Below are 27,783 nucleotides of genomic sequence, written 5' to 3'. Positions count from 1 at the left end.
CAGAAAAAATCAGGTATGGATGCCTGAATTATTCTGTACCCCCCTACAGTTCTGGGCGTACATGTATCTGGGAACGCCATAGGGGGTACAGAAAAAATCAGGTATGAATGCATGAATTATTCTGTACCCCCTACAGTGCTGGTCGTACAAACATCTGGCAACGCCATAGGGGGTACAGAAAAAATCACGTATGAATGCCTGAATTATTCTGTACCCCCTACAGTGCTGGGCGTACAAACATCTGGTAACGCCATAAGGGGTACAGAAAAAATCAGGTATTAATGCCTGAATTATTCTGTACCCCCCTACAGTTCTAGGCGTACAATATCTGGCAACGCCATAGGGGGTACAGAAAAAATCAGGTATGAATGCCTGAATTATTCTGTACCCCATACAGTTCTGGGCGTGCAAATATCTGGCAACGCCATAGGGTGTACAGAAAAAATCAGGTATGGATGCCTGAATTATTCTGTACCCCCCTACAGTTCTGGGCGTACATGTATCTGGGAACGCCATAGGGGGTACAGAAAAAATCAGGTATGAATGCATGAATTATTCTGTACCCCCTACAGTGCTGGTCGTACAAACATCTGGCAACGCCATAGGGGGTACAGAAAAAATCACGTATGAATGCCTGAATTATTCTGTACCCCCTACAGTGCTGGGCGTACAAACATCTGGTAACGCCATAAGGGGTACAGAAAAAATCAGGTATGGATGCCTGAATTATTCTGGCTTCCCTGCTGTGAGCAGGCGTGTGTTCGAATCTCATCTTGGTAACTATTTTTACTTTTTTTTTTTTTTCTGTTATAAATTCTAATCTAAAACACAGCTTTTTGTAAACTTTATTCGCGAGGTTGTTTATGTATATCATCCGTCTTTATACATTGAAAATTGTAATAATAACCAAGGTTTAAATTGAAGCAGTTCGCTACAGAGCGTTGAACCAGCATCGAAGTGAAGGGAAGCACTCTTTCGGTTACCGTAAAAAATGTGTGACGGAAATATACTCGGTACTAAAAGATATACCTTGAAACATAAGGGGGTACAGAAAAAATCAGGGGTACAATAAAATTTATTACAAGTGATGCGTGAAAGATTTGTTTTTAAAATTTTAACAAAATGGCGGCCGACATGTGCGAAGTTACATATTTAATGTTGTATATAAAATAGGTACTGTACTATACATATTCTTCTCAAATTTAATCAGGCCTTCTGGAAGTTTTTATCTCCTTTTTTATCTCCAAAGGAAGTAACTCTCTGCACTTTTTCCAAGCAGAACCTATCTCGCAAGTAACACTTCTTCCAACACCCCCTTCACTGCCCAACATATCAGAAGTTCTCAACTTTCTCTAACGATCCACTGTTGTACATTATTGAAGCTGGAAATACTTTATTCTCTATAATCTCACCTTTGCAACACTTGCATACAAACTGAATGTCAGCTCTTAACCTTCCACCAATACTACTGCCCTTCTTATGTACCCAATGCTTGCAAGTCTGACAAAAATTGAGTTACTACCAACCCCTTTCCTGCAAACTCCACAAGGCCACTTTCTAACTACAAGGTTACACTTGGCTGCAATGCTACTAATCATGACTTTAGACTTTGCTGTGTTCACCCTTAGCCCTTTCTCTTCTAGTCCTTTCTTCCACTTCTCAAACTTTTCAACTAATTCTTCCATCGACTATGCTATGAGAACCAAATCATCTGCATACAATAACTCCCATGGACAACCTGTTCTGAACTCCATTGACTGCGCTTCTAAGACTAGAACAAACAACAAAGGACTAAGTACAGAACCCTGATGTACACCAACATTTACACTAAATTTATCGTGAATGAATCGTTTCTAGCATTGCTGTACACAGACTGTACCTAATTTTCTCATAGCCCACCAAATAACTTTACATGGCACTCTATCAAAAGCTTTCTCTAAATTTACAAAGGCAAAATAGAGATTCTCTCTCTTTCCTAAATACTTTTCCTGAAGCTGTCTGAGTAAAAATATTGCATCTGTAGTGCCACGCCCTGGAACAAAACCAAATTGCATCTTATCTATATCAATTCTTTCTCTAAGTAACTTGTCAATCACCCTTTCAATAACTTTCATTACTTGATCAACCAACTTCAAACCTCTATAGTTACCTCTTTCTAATGCATCACTCTTGCCCTTGAAACAATTCACTATTACAGTTGACTGTCACTCACTCAGAATAGCACCATCCTTTATAATCTGTCTAGCAAGACTTGTAATAAGCTCAACTCCAATATATCCAGATGCTTTTACCATCTCTGCAACAATACCTGATACTCCTGCAGCCTTGCCAATCTTCAATTTCCTAATAGCCTCCCCTACCCATTCTGTCTTGATCTGCATAGCTGGCCCTTCTACAACATCATCAGACAAATTATCCTCATCACAATCAAACTCAGTGTTAAGCAACGTCTGATAATAGTTCTTCCAAGCTACCCTTTTCTCCTCCTCTGTGCTTCATCATTACGTATACACTTCTCACCTACAACATCTTGATTAGTCTTCTTCATTTGCTTTGCTATCTTGAATACCTTATTGCACTGCCTCATACACTGCTGTATGAGCACAACGCTTAGCTTCTAAGTAAATATTTTTACTACCACCTGACTTCCAGTCTTTCCAAAGTTTCCTCTTTTCCTTTACACACCTCATTATTCCACCACCATAACATACAAATTTACAATTGCGGCATAAGGTATATATAAAGAAATAATTTCCATTCATGCAACCATGAGATGTTTAAAGCTTTCCTCTCACTTTAAGAAAGTTCATGTCATCCTGTTTATACTATGTTGAGAACTAGTAATTTAACATTTATTAAGTAGATTTAGAATAATAAAGCAAATATAAAGCCACATTTTCCCGTGTTTACAGCATGCTTCCTCGTGGAAAGCGGCTATTTTGAGGTAATTTATTTTAGGATTAAACCCAGTTTGACGTCATCTCCCAGATGGCTTGAAAAGGTCCCCTAAACATGTTGCTGCAAAGCTTATTTAGGTTATTCTCTATTGCTCTTGACAACAGACCAATTGTTTTTTTTAAATTTAAATCCCAGCCTGATATTCTTATAAAAGAAAAAGCGTGGATATTGGTACGATGCAGGAATTTGCAGGCTTTAATTTTTTCTATGCGCTATATTCTTCTAGCCGTATAGTCCTTCTGAACCTCTGGAAGTTTGCTGCAGCTTTGTGTGTTTACCCATGTGGTGATGATATTCAAAAAAATTTTACTGACCCGAGTAAAGAACGCTTTATGAGTCAAACTATAAACAACAAAAACTCTGTCTATGTGGACTTTCCTGTACATTTTTTTTGCTAAAACTGACAGCCCACAACATTTTTGTGAGGAAAGTAGCAAAACAAGTTATTACTCATTTTCAGTACCTGTTACAAGCTCATCTTCAGTACCTGTTATAAATATTAAAACACAAAACAAGGGGTCAACAACCACTTGGTTTTAAAAAACCACTTTGTATATACAAAATCCTTGGCAGCAGCTAATGCAGTTCACAAGCTCTACCACAAAGAAATTTATTTACATTCAGTACACAAAATGTGACTGGCCAGAAGCTTTTTCACCAGCTAATATGCAAACAAATCAAAGCAAGTATAACAGAATGTTGTTTTCATAATTGCTACAATACTTTGAGTTGATTAATAATAATTTTTTTTTAAGTGAGAAGTCAGCTTTAAACTTGCTTTTAACAATGCAATCTCTTCCATGGATCCATCTTTAATAAAATACAATGTTTGAATAAGTAAAGCAAACTTGCTAGAACTACTACTTCATATCCTTGATACTTCGATATTTTTTTTCTCCCATTGGTGGTACAATTAGCCAGGCATCATATTGATGGTTCTCGGAGGGATTTACTTGGTAAACATTCCGTGCTTAGCTCTCGTTGAGGTCGGACGTATCTAAAACGCTCCGGTCTTGGCGCGCTAAGTCGAAGAAAAAAAAAATTTGTGTTTGTTGTATTTTTGAGCAATACAAAACCTTCGTTCAAAAGTAGCTCACCCAACAACAACGAAATGAGTCGACTAGATAGGAGTTTCTTTTCTATCTCTTCACCTGATGCCTGCAATAGAGTTTCTGAAAACCAGCTTACTCTCCAATTAAAATTAATGGCTTTATCAAAAATTAAGCCAAGCAGGCACAAGTATTTCTATTTTTTAATCCTCTTGTCAGGGGACATCTGCCTCAACCCAGGTCCTGTTAAGTATCCCTGTTCTTCATGCTTAAAACCTGTGGCAAAAACACACAAAGCACTTTCTTGTGACAAGTGTGGATTATGGGCTCATAAAAAATGTGAGCGTATTTCTGATAAAAAATATCAACAATTTATAATATATATTTAATATATATTTATAAAGACTCCTGAAGATAAACTGTTTTTCGTTTGCAGTCCCTGTCTTTCTCGTAATTTGCCCTTTGCTAATGAGGAGTCATTTGGTGACGAAATTCCGGACAACATCAATATTACTATTGATGAAAACTTTGATTTTGAGGCAATCAGAAATGGGAAGGGCTTAAAAATGGCCCATCTCAACATTCTGCTACATCAAACAAAACTTGATGTATTCTCCATCTGTGAAACCAAAATTGATGACACCATCACTGACAATGACTTTAAATTGATGGCTATGTTTGTTATAGGAATGATCGGAATAGACGAGGTGGGGGTGTTCTAATTTTTGTTAATAAAAACTTGGATAGCCACCTTTTGAAACACCTTTACTTCGAAAATGTTGAATCACTATGGGTGAAAGTGTGCCTGAAAAAAACTAAACCTATTTACCTGTGTGGGGTTTACAGGCCACCTGGAGGTAGTGATTTGCAGAGTACCGAAAACCTGTGTACTCATTTTAAACAGTGTTTTAACAAGCTCCTAAAAGAAAAAGAAGTTTTTATCTTGGGAGATTTTAACTGTAACATGCTTTCAAATATGCTTTTTCCTCCAAAATAAAGGAATTATGCTCCACTCTTTTCCTAAAACAACATATTACGGAGCCAACTCGTGTTACTGAAAATAGTAGCACTCTTATAGACTTGATACTTTCTAACAGTTCTTGTATTTCTAAAACTGGTGTCATGGATTTAGGCATCAGTGATCACAATTTAGTTTATGTGATCAGAAAATTTAAAAGGCCAAAATTTGAACCTAAAACATGCAAGGTTCGTAGCTACAAGAACTTCAGTGAAGAGGCTTTTCTGAAGGACCTCAGGAATTTAGACTGGTCATATTTTAATAATTATGATGACCTTGATGGAGCATGTGAGAAACTGAATAAAAATGTTAAAAAGTGGCTGACAAACATGCCCCTTTCAAAACACATAGATTTTCTGGCCGTCTTGAGGCATGGGTCACTGATGAATTAATAATAGCCATCAAAGAAAGAGACTTCTTGAAACGGAAAGCATCAAAAACAAAATCCATCATAGACTGGGAAGCTTTCAAACAAAAAAGGAACCAGGTAATAGGTCTCAAAAATCGACTTAAAAACGAGTACTATAATGACGTTTTGCAGGACTTTCAAAAACGGCCAAAACAACTTTGGAAAACCCTAAAAAAACTGGTTCCTGATAAGTCAGGCAATACTACCTCGATAAACTGAGTAGTCCAAAACGATGGTACAGAAACTTCTCACCCAAAAGAAACTCTTTTCCACAGAAACTGCAGTAGTCGATGTCTCTGATTTTATTCTTACTGAGCTCGACCAATATAACTTTGTTTGTGCTGTGCTCATTGACCTTAAAAAAGCTTTTGACACTGTTGATCATAAAATTTTGTTAAAAAAACTATGGTGTTTTGGCATCAGAGATGCTGCCTTTGGTTCGAGTGCTACTTAACGGGCCGAATGCAGCTGACTCTTGTAAACGACACAGGATCAGATCTGCTTCATGAAGACGCTTTTGGGGTGCCGCAGGGATCTGTGTTGGGGCCCCTGCTCTTTCTTTTGTATATTGATGACTTAAAATCTGTCATCAATTCAAACTACCACCATCTATATGCAGATGATACAATAATTATTTTGTCTCATAAAAACTTGGATACCCTTGTCTCCCAGGTCGAGTTAGAACTTTCGCAAGTCGACCTCTGGCTGAATAATAACAAAATGACTATTAATACGGACAAAACTGAAACAATCTTTTTCGGCAACCACAGCCAGTTAAAAAAAGTTGAGAACAAAACTATCAACTATATGGGTATTCCTTTGAAGAGGAGCGAAAAAGTTAAATATCTTGGGGTAACATTTGATCAAAAAATGCAATGGGAAAAGCACATTAATGACATAAATAGAAAAATACTAATTAAATATTCTAAAATTAGAACCATTGCATCCTGTTTAACACCTCACACAAAAAACCTTTTAATTAATGCACTTGTCATGCCATATTTCAACTACTGCTCCTCGGCATGGGCTTGTGCCACCCAAGGTAGATTGGGAAAACTAGAAAAACGATTAAAATGTGTCCGTACCTTTCTTGGGAAAGAGAGGGAATATTCAATGAATAATTTACTCATCAAAAACGATGCCATTTTAGTTTTCAAAGCCATGAATCTCATTGCTCTTGATTACATGCGCTCAAAATTCCTTTTGACAAAAAACTGTCATAAGCATCAAACAAGAGGAGCTTCAAAAAACAGGTTCACACTTCCCTTGGTCAACACGGAATTTGGCAAAAAAGCCTTCCCATTTAGAGCTGCAAAAGTGTGTAATAATCTTCCAGACCAAGTGACCTGTGATGGAAGTCTGCTTTCGTTTAAGACTTCCATTTCTAATGTATTTGGCAAATTCTAATGGAGATCACTTTTTAACTTTTTAATTTTTGTTTTTTATTCTTTTTCTTTTTAATTTTCACAGATTATAAATATTACTATGTTTGATTGAGCTGAGGCAGTCTAAGGTTTATCATTTTTTGTTTCTTTTTTGTTCTAGTGGCCCCCAGTGGAAACAATCCACTAACTATAGGTTTTTGTGATTTTCTGGGCTAGCCACTTTAAATATTTATTATTATTATTATTATTATTATTTGGGAAATAGTATTATGCTCACATTGATTACCCAGCATATCTTGCTTCTTTTTTTACAATCAAAAACCCAGGCGGCGAAGTTGTATCTTTACTAGTGAAATTGTACCACTCTGGGTCCCATTGATACAGACCATCTGTGGTATGTGGACGAGTACGATTATTCTTTATTTTTAATTGTCATTGTCTGCAAATGTTTAATTCCCATAACAACACAACGCCAAATCGCAAGGTAAAGTATGCTATGTGTGTTTGCCGGTGTTTATAGTTTCAAACACAAGAGATAGGGTTGGTGTGAATCAATAAGTTAATAAAAGCCTGAAAATTTGAAAAAAAAATTGTATCCAGCCTTTAATGCATGTCATTAACACTAATATTTTGATAGCATATATGCATCTTTTAAACTAAATTTCTGTAGCTAGTTCTAAAAACCTTTAGTGCTTACTGAAAACTTTTTATGTAAAACGTAGCACAAAATCGTTGTCAACGCAACAATCACCATTGCACTTTTTTCTTAGTTGTTGAAAACATACACACAATGATTTGTTTATTTATTTATTAAAGGAAATAGCTTGTAATTTTTAAAGACTGGGAAATATTTGGGTTGTAGTCTGTGCTAAAGCGTTATTCTTAGTTATATAAAATTAAGCTTTAGGGTACTCACTATGTAATTAAACTTTACAATTTAACTTCTTTAATTTAACTCACTTTTTTGTTGATTTATTTTGAAAAGGTTTTATTTTGAAAAGGTGTTATTAACTACACCACAGGTTTCATGTGGAGCCTAAAAACCCAATTCTTATTTATAGTTGAATTTACCACCTGTGATGAATCCTTGAAGCATAAATTTTGAATAACTTGTGTTTCGTAATAAAACAAACCTTTTCATGTGTTATTGATAATAGTGTTCTTGTGTAATTCATGTTGGTATTTGAGTTTACTGTGGTATAGGTTAATTATGTTTTTATTTTTTTTAGGATAAAATATACGCTTATGAGATAAAATGTTGTTACTAGACAATGTAAGTGCAATGATACTTCATCAACATGAAAGTAACGAAAATGAATATTTACTCCTTGATGAGGATGATGAGGATGAAAAAATTGACTTAAAAGATGCCACAGATATGTGTGGAACAACTGCTGAGGAATATGTTACTACACTGGAAAATGAAATCCAAAAGATATGCGATGAGACTTTAAAATACAATGAACGTATGCATGAGGTCAATTGTGAGTTGTTGGCACAGACCAATGAAAACAAAGTTGAACTTCCTCATGTTGTTTACACTTCAAATTTATCTACTTATTTTAAATGGATGGCACATCCTGTTTTTATGCTTTCTGTAGCTTGTATTATGATAATGTGTGTTGTACTTTTTATAACATTGCAGTGACAAAAAAGCACAGATATATTTACGATTTAATTTTAAATTTAGGTGTTTTAAATCATATATTACAACAACTGTGTCTGTCTGTAAGAGGGAAAGTCTATTATACTTTCTACAATCTTTTTTCCAATGTGTATAAAATACGTTGTTTTAATTATTTTTTTTCTAAAATTATGTTTTTGTTATAACACTTTCCTCCTGAAGCTATGAAGACTATAACTAACATGTATTCATGATTTCAATTAATGACCTTGTTTTTTTTCTTGCCTTTGTTTACTTACTGTTTTCATGTTAATAAACATAATGGATTAAGTGATAACGATGGAGCTATACATTAATAATTAAATTGATTATGATTCACCTTAACTAACAATAAAATTTTTATCTAGAAAATGTTTTTTTTAATTTGTTTTTATTTATATTTTGAATTTTGAATTTATTTATTTCATTTAAGACATGCACATATTTTGGTATTTGTGTTAAAGTGTGTGTACTCTACATATGGGAGTGTAAATATATGAATAGATTTTAATAACATGTTTGTGTCCTATTCTTTTTTCTTTCTTCATTAAGTTTGGTACCAATTCAGGAACTTTTACGGTTGCATTTTATACGCTTAAAAAATTGTCTCTAATTTTTTTTCTTGCTTTTTTTACTTTAACCAGTTGTTTTTGCAGTTCCAAACTAAGATTATTCTTAATAGTCATCTGCGCCTTAGAGGAGAGAGTATCACCAAAAATTGACATAAAAGCTGACAGGGGAAGTGGGTTTTTTTATTTCTTGTTGATTTAGTTTTCTCCTTAGAGAGAATTACACAAGTTGTTTAATATCCCTGTTCATGAGAAGCATTTTGATTAGAGAATTCTTAGTACTTAACTTCTCTAGGGACTCTTTCTACGTTTTGTCAGGTATTAACTAACAAATGTATATGTTAGTACACAGGAGTATGTTTAATAGAAAGCTATATAAAGCCCGTCATACATCACAGACAGCGAGTGATTAGGGCGAAAGAAAAAAGCAAACAGGTATGCACAATTGAGGATGGGGAAATAATCAAAATTGTGTACATCCTTTATGGATGACCCCTAATAGCACCAACATGTGACAAAAGAAATATTTTACTTGAAGATATTACTTTGAAAATAAATTTTTCCCTGGTGCAGACTGATACATCTTTTAAATCACACAAAAAGGTTTTTATATTTTTAGGGATAACATGTGTAGGCCACCTATATTTAAAAGTTTGTTCATCATGATGGACATTATTTAAACTTTTTTATTAAAAAATTCTTTTTCAGTAAAAGGATCAGAATTGTCCTACCTTTTACCTAGTAAAATTGTCTTACCTATACTATGTTTTTACTCAAGACTCCAGAATTTTTTAAAAAAAGAAAGTGACTATGGTGACTAATACAACTGCAATACGACCTTGTGGCAAACTGACTTTGCCAAAGATATACTAGATACATTCTTTTTTTTAATTAGCCTTTGTATTACCTGCTCTAAATCTGGAGAAAGTAAAACGTTTTGTGTTATATTCTCTCTTAATCAACAGTATATAGCAGATACAAAGTTGTAAAATCTGGATACAATGAAGTTTGCTGTTTTCAAAATCTTGATTATTATTTGTTTTATTAAATCATTTACGAGCAAAATATGTCCAAAAAAATGTCAATGTCATTCCTCTTGGTTACGACATGTTACCAGCGTAGTTGTGGATTGCTCGAAACAAGATCTTAATTCCATACCAACAAAGAAAATACCTAGATACATAACATCTTTGTAAGTAAGTCATTTAATTTGCAGAACCATTGTCTATCATGATTGTTAACATGTTTTTATTATTTAATTTGCTAGCCAGGGTGTTATTGGGTTGTGTTTTATGAAATTCTTATAAACGACAAAATTATACTTTTAGCGTTCTGAATGACAACTACATCACAGAGATCCCTAAGGATGCTTTTAAGAAGTATCGCTACTTGAGAGAATTGTAAGTTTTTCTATATCAACGAACTCAGCAATGATGGAACTTTTATTTTCAATAGTTTTTTCTTCTTCTTGTGTTTAGATTAGAGTTTGTTTAATATCTCGCATAATGGCAACGTGTTTTAGTCTCTATTTTATGTATGCGAATCTTTTTTATGTATTTTAGATATCTTTACAAGAACTTTATCACTAAAATTGACAAAGATGCTTTTTCTGGCTTGCGAAAACTTACAGTGCTGTATGACTATTTTTGTTGCTGTTTCTCTACAATTTTTTGATTCTTTGATTATTACTGCATTTTTACTGCATACAGCATTGACATGGTGTCCATTTTGTTGGGAATGTCGGAAATTGTCAGGAACTTTAAAAATATAGGCAAAATTTCTTTGGTCTTATGAAATGTCAGAAAAAATGATAGGAAATTAAAACTTTCCATTAAGTCCTACTAATGCATAATGCTTTTCATTGTTTTTTAGTAGCAGGTTTTTTCTTCAGCTTGTATTTGTTTTATCCTTTTTTCTGTGTGTATATCAGGCTGCATCATATAAAAAAACACAGGCGTGTGGTACGTTGCGCTCCTAAAAAATGTTTTTAGAGATTTTGGTGCGTGATTTATCACTCGCCTGAGCTGTCCTGGTCTTTCGAGGTGCGCGATCGCGTCCCGCACCTCCACACGCTCCTGCAACAATGAAGCAGCGATTTCAGTCAAGCACCAAAAACACCTTAGTCTCTTCAATAATGCGCACCTGAAATGTCTTTTGTATAAAGTAATTATTTACTATACTAATAATCAAAGAAAAAAATGACTTGCAGTTCGGAATTTGAATGAAAAACATGCGCGTTTAAAAATGAATTACTTATTCTTTAGTTTAGGGCATCATTAGGTTGTATATCGCAAAAGTCGCCAGTGGCATGCTTCGAAAATTCCTGTCACTGGCACAGCTTAACATGAAGCAAAACTGTACAGGAGACTCAATTGTTTCAGTCTTCTCCGAACATCTCTTCTCACAAAATCGAGGGCAGGGCTGACTTATTGCCTGCTGTGTCTTGTGGGAGACAGAACTTCTGGACTTCTTTTTAATACGATATACAATTTTTTCAATTATTACTACTAAACATATTTGATTTCTCTTTCCCCTTTTAAAAATTTTAACTTTATTCATCATGTTTTTTCTTTGGTATTACATCACGAGAACATTCGTCCGAAAGCTGTATTAAGTTACAGGACACCTAACCTCTCTCATGTTCTGGTTATATTTAACTTGCATTGGTGTACACTTCTCGCAGTATTCTCTGTGACGATAAAGGTCAGACTGACTTGTGGCATGGTTCCTAATGGTATTCCGTCTTTCGTTCGAGTCTTAGTGTAATGCACCAGCCGAGCATAAGAGTGCCAGCATCAAGGAAAGGGGCCGACTTTAATGTTCTCTATACCTTACGTTCTTCATAATAGCACCGATCGTTTTTTGATCTTGGCATTCAAATTTCGCAACAAAGTTACGTTGGCAAAAAAATTGCCGACGTAATCATATCAATAAAAAATAATGCATACCTGATACTTCGTCACAAAACTTGTTCCTCCGATATATACCTGCATTGCGGTTTTTGCTGTCCCTTTTATCGTAGAACAATTTTGTATCTCCTTTTTAAATTTGGCACAGTTCTTACACCACACAAAATTAACAACGTTTGCACCGTCTTTTTCAATGGTTTTATAGCCAATTACATCTGACACGTGATAATTTAAAAAAATTTTAGGCCAAACAATTTCCCTTTACAGTTGCCATCTCTCCACGCTACTTGCAATTATGTGCTCTAAACAAATTTATTTCTCCTTCTTTTTCTTTTGAAATAAGTTTTACCGTTTTTACCTTTTTATTCAAAAAAATGATTAATGGGTTTTACCTGTTCATTCAAAAAGTAATTAATGAGTTTTCGTGATTTACTTTCGAACACGTAAATCTTTTTCTTCTTCAATATTCTAGACATCACGTGACCTTATTTAAAAGAAAAATTTTGCAGTCTCGCATTTTTTTTTCTTTTTTTTTCCGTAATGTGATTTCTAAGAATTTTTACTCGCTACAGTTTTATTTAGGAGCGTCATTGTTCACGCACCTAAGAAATGAATTGATATTTTAGGCGAGTTATTTTTAACTCCTCTAACACATTTTAGGAGCGTACCAAGGTGCGAGCGCGATCGCACACCTAATATGACGCAGCCTGGTATATTTTTTCTTCTTTCTTTAACAGTCAGCTAGTTTACCAGCCAGAACTATAGAAAAATTTAGGGGAGAGGAAAAAAAGAAGAAATATCAGGAGAATCGAGGCCAATTTTTTAATAGACACCCTGATTTATAAAGGACATACCTACATACCTTAGTCTTCCTCTAGATGTATTCACGTTTGTATGAGAGCATGTGATAAGTACATTAGGTACTTTTAAATGTGTTGTTATATTTTGTCAGCACATGTCTTACTTATTTCCAGATCTCTTCATTCCAACAAGCTGGAGAGGATTGAAAATGGCACCTTTTCACATTTACGAAGCCTTCGTAGATTGTAAGTTTTTATGTGCAAAAACCTGATCATTATTTGTTTGTTAATTTTGTTTGTTAATTGTTTTGTTTATTAATTATCTAGATATTTATTTACGAATTCTATTCAAGCAATCAATCCGGAAACTTTTAAAGGTTTACGTAATGTTGAAACAATGTAAGAGTTATATTTTTACTTGCTTTAATTTTGAAACTTAAAAAAGCTTATAAACTGATTTTAATTTGTGAAATACAGAAAAATCTCTATAGTCAAACTATCACATCGATAAGGCAATTACGTTTATCACATCCACTACATATCATTACCCCATGAATAATTTAGTGCAAATGTTGCTGCATTAAGTTGCTTATTTTTAAAGCATGAAATGAAAAAAAAAACTTTCTAACTGCAAAAGTGTAGAAAGTAGACCTTGAAATATTTGTGTTTTCTGTCGCCCAGAAAATTGTTTTGGTGTTGTTCTGGTCAGTCATTTTTTCAAAAACCTACTAACATACTACATGTGATTTTTTTCATATCCCAGGGAGTGTACTTTATAAAAGGCTTCCCAAAAAAGCAGGTAGTGTCTGTGTTGTAAAATGTTAAAATTACAGAGTACGTGAAAAATAAACTTATCTAATTTTAATAATTATTTTTTCTCACCTTGCAGTAAGTTCTTTTTACACAGTAAAATTGCTTAATTTTCTACATTTCTACATGCTTTGTATGTAAAAAAGCGTGGCTTAAGATAACCAATGATAGATTGAGGCCTATTGTAAGCTGCTTTTCAATATGGTCCTCTGTCCAGAAAATCACTTTCTTCCTCTCCCCAGAGTGACCATTAAGGACAGGTTTAACTGCATGCTGTAAACACTCAATTTCAACCATTTCACTTTAAAGAATTCTTCACGACAATTTATTACGAGAAATTCCCAAGAATGCGTTTTTATCAATGGAACGTCTTCGTATGTTGTGAGTATATTATTGTTGTTTGACCACAAAAGAAAAATTACGGTGTGCACATAGATGCCAGTTTCTTAAGTATAAATAGTGCAATCAGTCTTACAAAGTACTTTGTCAGTTAAGCTATGTTTCTATACACAAGTGTTTAGGCTGGGGCAAACAAGGTAAATTCTAGAAACCACTGGTTCTGAGATTCCCTTTTATCAGAAAATTTTAAAAGCATAGATAAATTTGTAGATGGAAAAGCTACTTCTATGTTTTTAATTATTTTAATTATCAAATTTAGGATATATTTTGAGAGATATTAAGATAAACATGCTGTTTCATTTTAGAACTTTGTACAGAAATTATTTGCAATCATTACGTACAGGAGCATTTAATGGACTTAAACATGTCAAACATATGTAAGTCATCTCTTTTTATTGAGTACATGTTCTGTATATTTGCACACTGAAGTCTTTTTTTCACAAACAGTCTACTCATCAGTCTGCAGAAAAATTGTCCAAATGCCATTGAGACTAGAATGTATGCGGGTACAAATTTGGGGTATAAAAGACTTTATTTACAATGTTGTTGCAGTTGGCTTCAAACTACTGTCAAATGTAATTTAGAAAAGACTTCTGTCTAGGTACTTACATCAAAATAAAATTGCAAAGATAGAACCAGGAGCATTTCAAGGTTGTTCACAATTACAAAAAGTGTAAGTTTTTAAGAATTTAATTTTAATTTTCTATTTCTGAGCAGAATTGGTGAATTGATGCTAAAGCTTCCCTTTTCTGTATGGTTTAATGTCACAATGTATACATTTAATATTAGGTTTTTTTATTTAGCCAACTTGGAGACAACAATTTGATAAATATTATGCAAGAACATTTTATTGGTTTACCCAATCTAGTGGAACTGTAAGTATTGTAGTTAATTTAAAAAAATAATTTAATAAGGACTTTTAAGGGCTTTGGCGGGAGGGCGAATATAAACCCTGGAACGCATAATGAGATTATTTTATTTGGTACTTGCACTATGCTTTGGACCAAGTTGCATACATGTACATCTGGTTGACTATCTCTTTAATGCGAACCTCCATAATTCAAATTACCATCAAATTTCCTTAAGAATCTCTCATAAATGAACCTCCATATTTCGATACTCTTTATTAGATACTCTCTAATTTGATCTGGATTTTAGGTCCATACGGAGAAATTCCCTCTCTAATTCGATTTCTTGAGTTTAGAAAGGCCCTAACCACAGTTTCGAACCATATTTAGAATTTAAAATGTGTAAATAGGGCCGTTGATATTCACTATTGTATATTCAAATTCGATAGCCACTCTCCCTAATTTGATAAAAATTGTATCCCCTGATATTTGTATTATTTTTGAAAGCTAAAATACAAAAGTTTTATGTTTCTGGCATACTAACTAAAAACATTTCCTTTCACAAAGGACAGCCTTATTTCTGTTTAATTTTTTACAAAAGATTTATTTCAAAGAACTATTGTTTTTATGTTTCCTAGTGCAGTATAAAACAATAAGGTTCTCCCACATTTTAGGTAGTGTTATCTCCTCTCCTCTAGATATCTGGATAACAATCGCATTGAGCTAATAGAACCTGGCATGTTTAATGAAATACCCTTATTAAAGAAGTTGTGAGTATTTTTAGCATAAGCAGTGCAATGGAGAAAAAATATTCATTTTGTCCACAAATATTCCACATTTGTACTATTCGTTGTTGTTTTTTGTTTCCAATTTTACTTGTAAACAAATAAATTGTTTCAATGATGCAGAAATTCTGCAAAAACAAAATAAATTAATTTATAGAAACTTTATGATCATATTTTGTTTTCATTTTAGGGTGCTGTTAGGTAATCGCATTCACACAATCAGACCAAACTCATTTCAGAATATGTCAAACCTTTCTGTTTTGTAAGTTCAGTTTAACTATTGAGAATATAAAGAAGAATTACATGTGACTTACATGTAACTTTATAAGGAAATTTAAAAGTAATTTTTATCCTGACAATCATGCTATCCTTATAACCAGGTGTGAATAAAACTTCCATCATACTACTGTGTTTTTTCAAAACAACAACTATTAGGTTGATTTTTAACCAATATTTTTGTTTAATGGTATCAGTGACGTATCCAGAGTTTTTTTGGGACTACCGTTTTTTTATACCCAACTTTTGCTTAGGTTAGTATCTTTTGGGTTTTGAGGTCCCTAGATCGCCGGAAAATGGCTTTGCGGCACTCAAAACAGCAAAATTTTGTACAATTATTAGTTGCGTTTTATATTTTTTTTGTTTTTAGTCTTTGTTGCTGATAAATACCCTTTAAACCTGTTAAAAATTAAACATTACACCATAATGTCCACGATAGATAACATGTATTGTAAAACAACAAAAACCATATCAGTTTTTTTCTTTGCATTTTTTATTTTTTTGGGATAAGAATTTGGGATCCATACCGGTAAACCGGTTGCAAAACCTCTCTGGATACGTTGGTGGGTATATTTCCCATTTTATTTAAAAAAAATAAAAATAATAAAAAATAAATAATAATAAAGATATATTAGAGATGGTATTTTTATTTTTATTTTTATACCATTTTTGTTACTTTGTTAAGGTTTTATCAAAAGAACGAAAAAACAAAAATAAATACCTAATTGTAGCTGAATAGTATAAGTGGATTGACACAAATCATATTTCGGAGAGGAAATGTGAACAAGGGGTTAAAATTTTAGATTAAGGGACTTGAAATTGTGTATTTTATTGTGAGATTTCATAAATGTTTGGCAATAGGTTTATAGGGAATAAATTTACTTTTAAACAAATTTTCTACTTTATTGAAATTATTTTTCTTTCTAAGTATTTGTGAAGTAATGAAGTACTTTCTGGAGTCAAATTAATTGACTTTTTATAAAATCCACTTTTTAGATCTTTATCTGGTAACAGATTAAAATACTTGAAACCTGGAATGTTCTCAGGGCTGGTCAGCCTGCGACAGCTGTAAGTTGTTTCGATAATTCTTCTTTTTTTGAAGTTTCAAAGGGAATTATTAATATATTTTTTGTAATTTCAGGTTTTTGCAGGATAACAGAATAGCATTGATAACACCTTTCACATTTCAAGGATTAAAGGGTCTTCAGCAACTGTATGTTATGTTTATTGTTTTTCTTATTCAATAAAAATCTAAAAAACAAATTGAAAAACCGATAGAAAAATAAATGTATTATAATTAGAACACTTATTAAAATTGTGTTGCAAGCTTTTTTTACTATATAAGTTTTTGTTGAGAATGGAATAATCTTTTCGTCATACTAAAAATTTGGAACGTTTAAAAAGTTATTGACATATTGAATTTTTTAAATTTGGAGGTGAAAAAAAAGGTAGAAGGGGAAGGGGTAAAAAGCATAGTTATTTTGAAATTTTTTAAGATAAATTTAAGGGGCTGTTCATATGTGGTTAGGCAGGCTGATATTTTGTTATGTTCATATCGGGCTGGCCCGGTTAGGCAGGCTGAGGAAAGTCAGTAAAGTTTGATTATATATTTTGTATCACGTTCTAAAGAAAATTTAAATTGCAAGGAATTCTTTAAAAAATACAATCCATAAGGGTGCTACAAATAATGCCTGTTTTGTCAAAACAACGATAAATACACAACAATAACAATTATATAAACTGACAAATAAGATAAACCTTCAATATTTTTAGCATTCCGAACAAAAAAGAACATAAAATAATCTTGATCATGCTCAAAAATAAAATGAGTCATCCTGCCTAGCTGAGATCTGGGTAAAAACAAGCAAGATCTCGGCAAGGTGGGCTTGCTCGGTTGACATATGTAAACATTTTTTTATTTTTGTATGTGTTTCTTGATAGTAGGGAGATCCCACCCAGCTGAGCCATTCTGGTCAACCTAGCCGGCCTGCTTTCATAACCAAGTAATACTCCTTGGAAGAAACCAAATTGTTATGATTTAGGCTAATAAACTTTCTTGGTTTTTTCCCAGATATATATTCCGCAATCAGATTTATTACATTCAAGCAAAAACCTTCATTGGTTTATCCTTTTTGTCAGAATTGTAAGTATGACTTGCTTTCGAAAGTGTTTTAAAATAATAAAGTAAGCTTTATTGTGTACTTTTAAATTCAAATTTATATTTTATAAGCACTAGTAAATTTTATACTTTGGGTCTCATGGTCGTAAAAAGTGCTAAGTATTGTACTTATGTTTTTACTATACCTAATAGGTACTATTGAAGAAGAACTACTTTGTTCATCACTAACATACTGCCAAGCAGTGAGCGGGATTCGATCCGCGGTCCCCAGAACTGGAAGCCGCAGACGAACCCACTACACTACGTGCGGCAATATGTTAGTGATGAACTCAGATAGTTTATCCGGATGGTGTGTATACATAGGTGAATATTTATCATAGCACATCCGTATTTCATTCTCAACATAGAATGCTTCACCCCGATCAGACCTCTGATCATGAGCATTATACTTGCCCGTCATTATCAGAGGTCTGATCGTGGTGAAGCATTCTCTGTTGAGAATGAAATACGGATGTGCTATGATAAATGTTCACCTATCTAATAGGTACTGTTAAAAAAAAGGTGTGCTGTTACAGTGGTTCAAATATGAACATGTCAGTTGGGCTATAGAACACTAACCATAGAATTAATTCTATTTCCATGCTGGGTAGTAAGGATTGATTAAATTTTTTTTGAGATTTAAGATTGTTTACTTCTTAATGGAATGACCAATCTTTCTTAGGCATTTTTGCTAAGTGTTTGGAAAATAACTGTTCATAAAATTAAATGCTCCCAACATTTTTAAATTTTAAACAAGAAGCCCTGGGGGCTCTAAGAATTTCCGCGCGCTACCAAAATATTTGATGAAAACCTGCTAATTCGTTGTGTTATTGTGCCAAACATTCGAAGGGGTTCGGTGCATGAACCTCTGAATTTAAAACACACCACTGACATTATATCTTACAACAAACGCAAACAAATCGAAACGTGTCATTAAACTCACACAAGAAATTGCTAACAAAAAATACAGCCTATCATTCATGGTTGAAAGTCTTGCGATTGAAACGTTTATGGTCTTAAACGGCATTAGTTGACAAAAAATCAAAATTTTGATGTGACCATCATTTTCAGCATACTTTTTTTATTAACTGTTTTTTGGATAAATTTTGGCCTGAAATGACATTTAGGTGACAAAAAATCAAACTTTTGTACCATCATCATTTTCAGCATACTTTATTTGTTAACTGTGCCAGATTTAGCCGAAAATTAAGTGTTTTTAATTTTTGGACCAATTTTGGCCTAAAATAGCATTTAGGTGACAAAAATCAAAATTTTGATGTCACCATTATGTTCAGCATACTTTTTTTGTTAACTTTGCCAATTTTTTTTGAAAATAAAGTAGTTTTAATTTTTGGACCAATTTTGGCCTAAAATGACATTTAGGTGACAAAAATCAAAATTATTATGTCACCATTATGTTCAGCATACTCTTTTTGTTAACTGTGCCAAATTTTGTCGAAAACAAATACCAATTTTGGCCTGAAACGTCAATACGAGACTTCCCAGTAGTTAAGGAGCTTGGGTACGAAGTTTACATCTGTGACTGAGCAAAGTGAAATCCCATGGTCGATTTTTTCTCAAAAAATGCTCCGAAAGAAAAAAACGACGGTTTTAAAGAATTTCCTACGCCTTCGGGCGCGGAAATTCAAAAACTTAATTTTTTAAACGCAATTTGTAAAGTTCAGTGCTCATGAAATGTAATCGCCTTTGGACTAGTTGAATTAGTTGTCTTGTCGGAAAGATTAAACGTTGCTTCTGGAACTTTCAAACCTTTGCACTACATTAACAACTTCTCTTATGCAGGGGATATGTATGTTCTTCTCGTATAAGCTGACATTTTGGTAATGTAAACCAACATTATTTATCTAAGCAATGACTCTACAATTCTTGTCTAAACAACAAAGAGTACTTTTCCCAGACAATCTTGTCATCTTAGTCAGTGCAGGTACTAACATGGGAATAATACCTCTCTCGGACTACTCAGGCTACCTTGCATGTCTCTTAAGAAGCCAAAATGTTAAACAATCTTAATGGGGTCTATAATATGCAGTATCTGCAAATGCCTGACCATCTGCTGCAATCTTACCTCCAAGAAATAGAAAAATAAACACAGTGTATCTCAGGTTTTCATTCTTTATTTACATTTTGTGAACCCGATGTTTTTTTCAGGTCAGGAAGCTGTTACTTTGATAACTAAACTCTGGAGTTCATGGCAGTTATACAAATATTGATTTTTTTCAATGTCTTTAGGAATATTGGCGTCAACAATATATCTGGTTTAGACAATGGTGCTTTTACTGGACTGCATCGACTTCGAGCTCTGTAAGTATTTACTATCCTGTTTGTATGTACCAGCAATTTAAAGCACTCGTGCCATACTTTTCCTACGTTATAAAACTACAGGAATGTTTCCAAATTGTTCTTCTTGTTTTGTCATATATTTTATATTTTGTTAGACAGCTGAATTCAAATCGTATTCAATATATACCATCTGGTGCTTTCCAAAATCTTAGAAATTTATTTCGATTGTAAGTGATTCTCATTATATATTGTACTTTTTCATATTTTGCTATTTCACTTTATTTTATTCTATAACACATTAGTTACCATTCCTGGACTTTTTTGATTCAATTTTTTGATACAACATGCTTACTATTAAAAAAGCTGTGTCTTCCATCTGTTAGTATCTTCGATATTTCACACTTTTAAATCAAGATTTAACATCCACAGTGCAGTTTTGCCATATAACACTGTTGACTAATGGATCCCTATAGGTTTTTTAAAAGATATAAACAATGTTTCTGACTTCTTTGAAATAGCTGTAACACAGCATGTGTACCTTGAGGAATTAATTTTCGTCATTTTCGCGAGTTTTTGTCAATTCCCCAAAAGTTAATCCTTGTGAAAATTATTGGCACATTCGGTTTTTGCGAAATTCGCGAAAATTAACTCCCTCGAAATTTAGATTTTATTCTCTATTGAGAAATAATTTCAATATTTTTTTCTTCTGATTTACCCAGAACTCCATATAAAATATATAAGTGAATTTTAACTTCAGCAGCCTTATTTAATGTCTCCTACTCGAACACCCCTGAAAAACGGTATAAATTAAAAAACGATATGTCATGAAATCCTTTTTCGCGAATTTTAATTCTCACGAAATATTGGCACACTTCCTAACTTTGCGAAAATTCAATTTTTTTCTCAAAAAAATTTTTTCGAAAATTGATTTGCTTAAGGCATATGTTAAGTAATGTTAACCATGTTAAGCAACGAATTGCACTCGCAATTCGTTGCTTAACATGGATATCTATTTAATTGGTCAATAATTAGATTCTTAGAATTTAAAGTTATGGGCAGATGTAAAAGTTAATCCAGATCTGTCAATGTAGTTCAAATTTGACTACAATACCTGTAGTAGAACTTGATAAACCCAGAAATGACATAGCAACTTGTTCTTTTGATTATGTGCTGTTTAGATTCTGTGTAAAAGTTACTTGTAAATACCACGTTAACAAACTTTTACAGGCATTCCAATGTTCCATAATTTATCAAGCACATTCCTTTAACAATAAATCATGTTAAATAAAACACAGCAAAATATTGTGTTTAAAATACATAAAATTCGCTGTCTGTAACTTAAGAGGAACGCATGGTCAGCAGTCATCTATTTATTCTGTTAAGTAGTTGTGTTACGTCATTTTGATTGTTTTTATAGTCCATATTTTCTGTTATTTTCTTTTTTAGAGTAGTGTATTTCAATAGAATTTCCATCATTGAAGAAAACGCATTTTCCGATCTTCGAAGATTAATTTCAATGTAATTATATATTTTCTTTTTTGCACCCAGTTATATAGCTGAAGTATAAAACGAGAAACGTTAGAATATAATGTTGATATTTTAAGGAAAGCTTTTTGTAGCTACTATGTGCTACACCAGACTGTAAGTAACGTGTAAAATCAAGGCTTATATGACGTATACAAAGAATGTATTTCCAATTATGAATCGATTATGAATCGTTATTTTTTAATTTAACTTTCAAATATTTAAGGTGTTCCGCTTATTATGATTAAAATTTGCTAAACTTATTTGTTTCATGTAGATGTCCCTTCATTCTTTGCACACCCAAAAACTCAAATTACGTTCATCTTCCCCAAAGTCTCTTATCAATTGCTTACGGGTTATAATTGACCCTGTCATTTATCAGCAAAGGTGTTGTCTATATCAGAGTATTTCCATAAGTCCAGAAAATTTTGATATGAGATAAAGTTATTAGTCACTAGACACGTTGGGAACTCTATTATAGTTTATTGTAGGAAAACAATTTTAAACGAGTAGCCATACTCCCAATTGCAACGTTATTTGAAGCAATTTAAAAAAGTCATTTGCAGAATGTCAACACTTTGTAACGCATCATTACATTTTTCAAGACATATTTATAGATTTTCCAAAACGTGCTGTTTTTAGTATGTGTCATTTAGTAAGCTATATTTCTGTTATGAGATGTTCCTATGTTACATCTAGAGTATGGTATCCTCCAAAATTATTAGTTGTTACAAGCAGAAGGTTACGTTCTTTACAAAGCAACAATTTACAATGCGATTGTAACACCAAATGGTTAAAACCTTGGCTGTTAAAGAAACGAATAAAGGCTGTTATATTTTGTGAGCAACCTGCGTCATTGAAAGGTTCCAATGTAACTGGATTGGATGATAAGCATTTCGAAAGATGCGGTATGTTACCCTGAATTTTTCGTATGTGTATATCTATAAATACTGGAACATATAGTAGAAAAAACTACAATAAAGCTTCTTACGTTTGTTTTAAAATCCACAAACCTTATGTATCGGACTTGTTTAAAATGTTTTTGAAGGTGTATTATCTTTGCTCTAAGCGTATTAACTTTCTTCAAAGTGTACTAACTTTCTTCAAAGTGTATTAACTTTCTTCAAAGTGTATTAACTTTCTTCAAAGTGTATGAACTTTCTTCGAAGTGTATTAACTTTCTTCAAAGCGTATTAACTTTCTTCGAAGTGTATTAACTTTCTTCCAAGCGTATTAACATTCTTCAAAGTTTATTAACTTTCTTCAAAGTGTATTAACTTTCTTCAAAGTGTATTAACTTTCTTCAAAGTGTATGAATTTTCTTCGAAGTGTATTAACTTTCTTCAAAGTGTATTAACTTTCTTCAAAGTGTATTAACTTTCTTCGAAGTGTATTAACTTTCTTCGAAGGGTATTAACTTTCTTCCAAGCGTATTAACTTTCTTCCAAGCGTATTAACATTCTTCAAAGTTTATTAACTTTCTTCAAAGTGTATTAACTTTCTTCAAAAAGTATTAACTTTCTTCAAAGTGTATTAACTTTCTTCAAAGTGTATGAATTTTCTTCGAAGTGTATTAACTTTCTTCAAAGTGTATTAACTTTCTTTGAAGTGTATTAACTTTTTTTCAGAGTGTTAACTTTTTTTTGAAATGCACCGCCTCGTTTAAACTTTGTGAATATAACACTGAAACCTAACATTCTTTTTAATTTTTAATTATTCACAAAGTAACTTTTACTTATGCAACATTTTTTAGCACCATTGTCTATTGACGTTACACCTTCCGAAAGCATCGTTCCCCAAGGCTCCACTCTATACATAAAATGCGTAGTAAATAATGGTGGGAATTTTACATGGATTAAGAATGGATATATGTTACCATCAACTGAATCAACCTTTCAAACGACATCTGGTATTTTGATATTGCGAAACGTGTCTTCTACCAGTAATGATCAATACACTTGTCTTGTAACATCACACAACGGAAGCATTGCAGCGTCAGCATTCGTAAGAGTTGGAAGTGAGTTTTGATTGTTTTATTTTTTTAAGGTATTTTTCTTGTGTCAAAAACATTTTTTTTAATCTCATTTTGTATAATGTGAAGACGACATACTTATTAAAAATAAGTTTGTATTTTGTTTCTTAAGCTTCTGAATTATACAATTTACTAAAAATTCGAAAAGTTTGAAAAAAATGTTAAAGAATGATTAAATGGAATAGAATTAATAAATAAATAGATGGAGTAAATGAATGAATAAAAGGGATGAAATATAATGGATAAATATGAATGATTGAAGTGAAGTAAATGAATAAAAGAAATGAAATGGAATTAGTGAACGCAATATTTTTACTTTTAGAAAAGCCTGAGCTACTAGATAATTTAGAGGAAGCTATAATGGTTGAAAGTTTAGATGTTAGCGTTACCATAACTTGTAAGGCAAAAGGTGTTCCTACTCCCCATCACAGGTGGTATAAAAATGGTAACGCTGTTGTGAATAACGTTGATAACAAGTTTATTACCTGCGATGGAACGCTAATAATAACCAAGGTATTATATTACTCTATGTAAAGCAAACAAACAATTTTTTTCAGTGAATGGGTAAAAATTTATTTGATTGATTTGAAAGCTTATCGGTGTACATCGTAGACTAAAACATTAGGTTTAGCCTAGGTCCTTTTGAAGTTCTGTAGAACTCATTTTTACTTTATGCTATTTAGAAATAATATTTTTTAGCAGGTCAGCAGCTTACAGCATGTCCCAGCAGAAAAACTCTTGAACGGTAAATGCAGCCGAATAAAAACAAACCTTAAAACATTACTTTAGACTTAGATTGAACGGTCTACCATCCTTTCGAAAGTCTGTAGTACCTTTTTTATTTTTATTTTTAACAAGCCGGCAGTTGACAGTACGTATGATATAACAAACCCTAAAAAATATTGATAACAAGGTTTACGTTATAGTTTCAAGAGAGTGACGTGGGTATCTATGAATGTGAAGCTAGCAATAAACTGGGTGTTGTGAAAAAAATTATCAGTATTCGTTTAGCAGACGGTAAGTATTATCTCTTAGCGTAGTAGATAACTTGTTGACAGGCTACCAAATGAATTTCTTCATGGTCTTATTATGGGTCTAGCGACTTTTATTTTAGCTGTATTCTGTTTAAATGGTTGCGTCAAAGCTTTATTTTAAAAAATTATGGCAGAAGAATTTCACCATGGCCCATATTTCCATTATATATAAGTATTATAAGTGTTCAAATAGTTTGCCATTTTTCGAAACAGGTTGGTGACCGAATTTCCCCAATTTTTTACGCGTGTTTAGATCTAATAGAAATCTTGAAAAGGGTAGAAGAAAGAATCTATCATTAGTGGCTGATCAAACTTTGCAAAGAAATGTCGAATTATTTCCTTAACTTTATAACATTTTATATTTTTATTTAGAAGGCACATCAAAATGCAGTAGAAGGTGTAGTAAGGGTTACACTTGTGTCAGATCGTACACATGTCAATGTTCAATAAATAGTTTAGCAGCGCAATGTAAGAAATACTGTGAGTACAATATTCGGTTGTGTGTATAATATCAAAGTTGACATTCATAGCATTTTTATTCAGCTGCTTAGGTGATCTGTGTAATTTAATATTCAACATATAGTTTCTAAATCGTCAATAAAGATTTTGGTTATACAAACTATGTTTTGCCTCCGAATCGCCAAAATTTCTTATTTACCACCAAACTGTTAATTTAGAAAGTTTTGTCGCCAAAGTTTCTAAATTCAGACATCGCAAAAATATTTTAATTTGTGGTTTCGCAACTTCTTTATTGAAAATACTCCGTCAGTTTTTGGATTCGCGAAATTCGTAAAAGCTTTCCGATTAAAGTATTAGAGTTTAAAAAGTGTGAGACCTGTGTGGTTGTCATATACTGGCTTCAGGTTGGTTAATTGTATTATAATATGTATTTATAAAGACGGATTATTTTTTTGAATTTTTGTTTTTAGCTAATCAAAGTGAGGAAGGGTCTGGTGACGAACTGTTGAGTTCAGATAATGAAGAAGGAGACGCAGATGAAATAGGGGAAGGGGAAGCATCATCCAATGATAGGATGTCTAGTAAGTAGTTATAAACAGCTGTTTTCTTAAGTAGGTGTTTCTGTTTTTTAGATTATATAAACAGTAAATTTTCATTCCAGCACCGAAATAGTTCAGTATTTAAATTTTACGAGATTGACATTTTTTATTTTCACTCTTAATGTTACGATTTAGTAGAAAGAAAAAATTATTCTTTCAAAGAACTGTTTTATAGATAGCTTGTTAGATTACTCAGGTGTAAGACTTGGGGTTTAAATTTTCGAATTTTCAGTCTGGCCAGTTGCTTCAGTCTTAAATCTTACTCTCAGTCCTCAGCCACTCAGGTTGCTTAAAAAACAAATTGTAGATGCGGTCTATAGTATATTGTCAAAAGATAGCTAAGCGTCACATCCTTGAATCCTAAATTTGCACTTATTGTAATAGTAATAATAAAAAGAATACTAATAAATCGCTATGTTGTTAATTATGTATATACAAACAACTCTATGATAAGTTGTGAATAGGTAAAAAACATACTAGTCGTTTCTGTTATTATTTGGTGTCATCTCTACACGACGTCACTACTTGTAGGGTCATCAGTGGTTCTGTCATGATGGTCTACAAACTTTTAGAGGTTAATTTGTCACAAGCTAGCTGCATTACTTTTTTGAAATTTTCCCAACGTGTCTTTTCTGCGAACTAATTTTAACGATATTTTATCCATTTACAGAATCATTCAAAATTTCAACGCAATGACTTTTCATCATTTCATTATCGGACAGAATTTTTAATTTCGCTTTATATAGTAGCCACTGTATAAAGCGAAATAATTCATATATCTAATTTTTCTATACCCCCCCCCTCCAATATTAAAATTGATGCACGAAATACCTATGTTTAGGGTATACACAACAGGAGTAATCTTAGGATCGGAATATACAGAAAGGTTACACCCATGGATTTTGTTCACGGGCTAACGACTTGTATTTAAGAGAATAATCAATCAAATCGCAATGTTACATTGTTCTGAATTCTGAATGTAATATCAACTTAAGTTGTCTTGTAATAATTCTGGTTGGGATTGTACGTGTTGGTAACAACTGAAGAAGTTTTACAGCAAATTCGTTTTTTATAGTCACTACTATGCTACTATGCTGCTTCGTCAAGTCTGTTTTGCAGTTGTTGATATGTTCTCGTACATTTTAGATTCAAATGGTTTGGCTGGTAAACCAATAATACCGACACGTCCATCGAATACTGGTTTGACGACGCAATCTCATTCACCCTCCAGTGTTTAAGTTCTGCAGCAAAGAAAAGTGTATATATTTCCATATCGACATTTTTTCTTTGAGATGATGAAAACTGACTAGTTCGCATAAGCAGTAAATTTTCAAATCCGCTAAAAAAGCTTGAATTACTAGTCTTCCAGCTATACAGAAGATTTTTTTTCTCCTAACTTTTAGGAAGGCTTTCTACCCTCCTAGCTATAAAATTGAATGTTTAGTTAATTTTTTTCGCGGATCTGCACAGGGCGATGCAATTTTAATCCAAACATTTTGATCACTCTTTAACGTTGACTGAAACGGATGTCTTAATGATAGAGTGGTGTATAATATGAATACAGGAGCTGAATAGGAGAATGTAAAAAATAAAACAGTTTTCAAATGGTTTCCAAATTGGTCAAGCCTCTGAAATGCTACGCGAATTTTTTTTCTCATGAAACATATTTGTTTTATTCAAGAAATATATACTTGCTTGAATACATTTTTTCACATTTGTAAAAATATTGCACATTATATAAAATGTGCTACGAGATTTTATTTTTTTTATTGTATAAAAATAATATTTTTAAAAATTA

The 27,783-nt window shown here is 32.7% G+C and overlaps 1 protein-coding gene across 1 annotated transcript; it reads left to right on the top strand.

The window, feature by feature from the left end:
* Positions 1-1,045: 1,045 nt before the first annotated feature.
* Positions 1,046-27,783, top strand: LOC130631065 (leucine-rich repeat-containing protein 15-like). The gene is made up of 25 exons (XM_057444370.1): positions 1,046-1,173; positions 8,049-10,243; positions 10,380-10,451; positions 10,614-10,685; positions 12,935-13,006; positions 13,088-13,159; positions 13,880-13,951; positions 14,275-14,346; positions 14,571-14,642; positions 14,773-14,844; positions 15,516-15,587; positions 15,793-15,864; positions 16,875-16,946; positions 17,020-17,091; positions 17,950-18,021; positions 20,287-20,358; positions 20,493-20,564; positions 21,784-21,855; positions 22,561-22,769; positions 23,615-23,878; positions 24,216-24,406; positions 24,820-24,910; positions 25,300-25,407; positions 25,857-25,967; positions 27,132-27,783. Exons 2-25 carry the CDS (start codon positions 10,053-10,055, stop codon positions 27,221-27,223), a joined length of 2,409 nt encoding a protein of 802 aa, XP_057300353.1. The 5' UTR covers positions 1,046-1,173; positions 8,049-10,052; the 3' UTR covers positions 27,224-27,783.

This window comes from Hydractinia symbiolongicarpus, chromosome 1 (assembly GCF_029227915.1).
Source record: "Hydractinia symbiolongicarpus strain clone_291-10 chromosome 1, HSymV2.1, whole genome shotgun sequence".
Lineage (NCBI taxonomy): Eukaryota > Metazoa > Cnidaria > Hydrozoa > Anthoathecata > Hydractiniidae > Hydractinia > Hydractinia symbiolongicarpus.
Note: the sequence above shows the minus strand (reverse complement) of the source record. Positions and strands in the feature narration are given on the sequence as shown.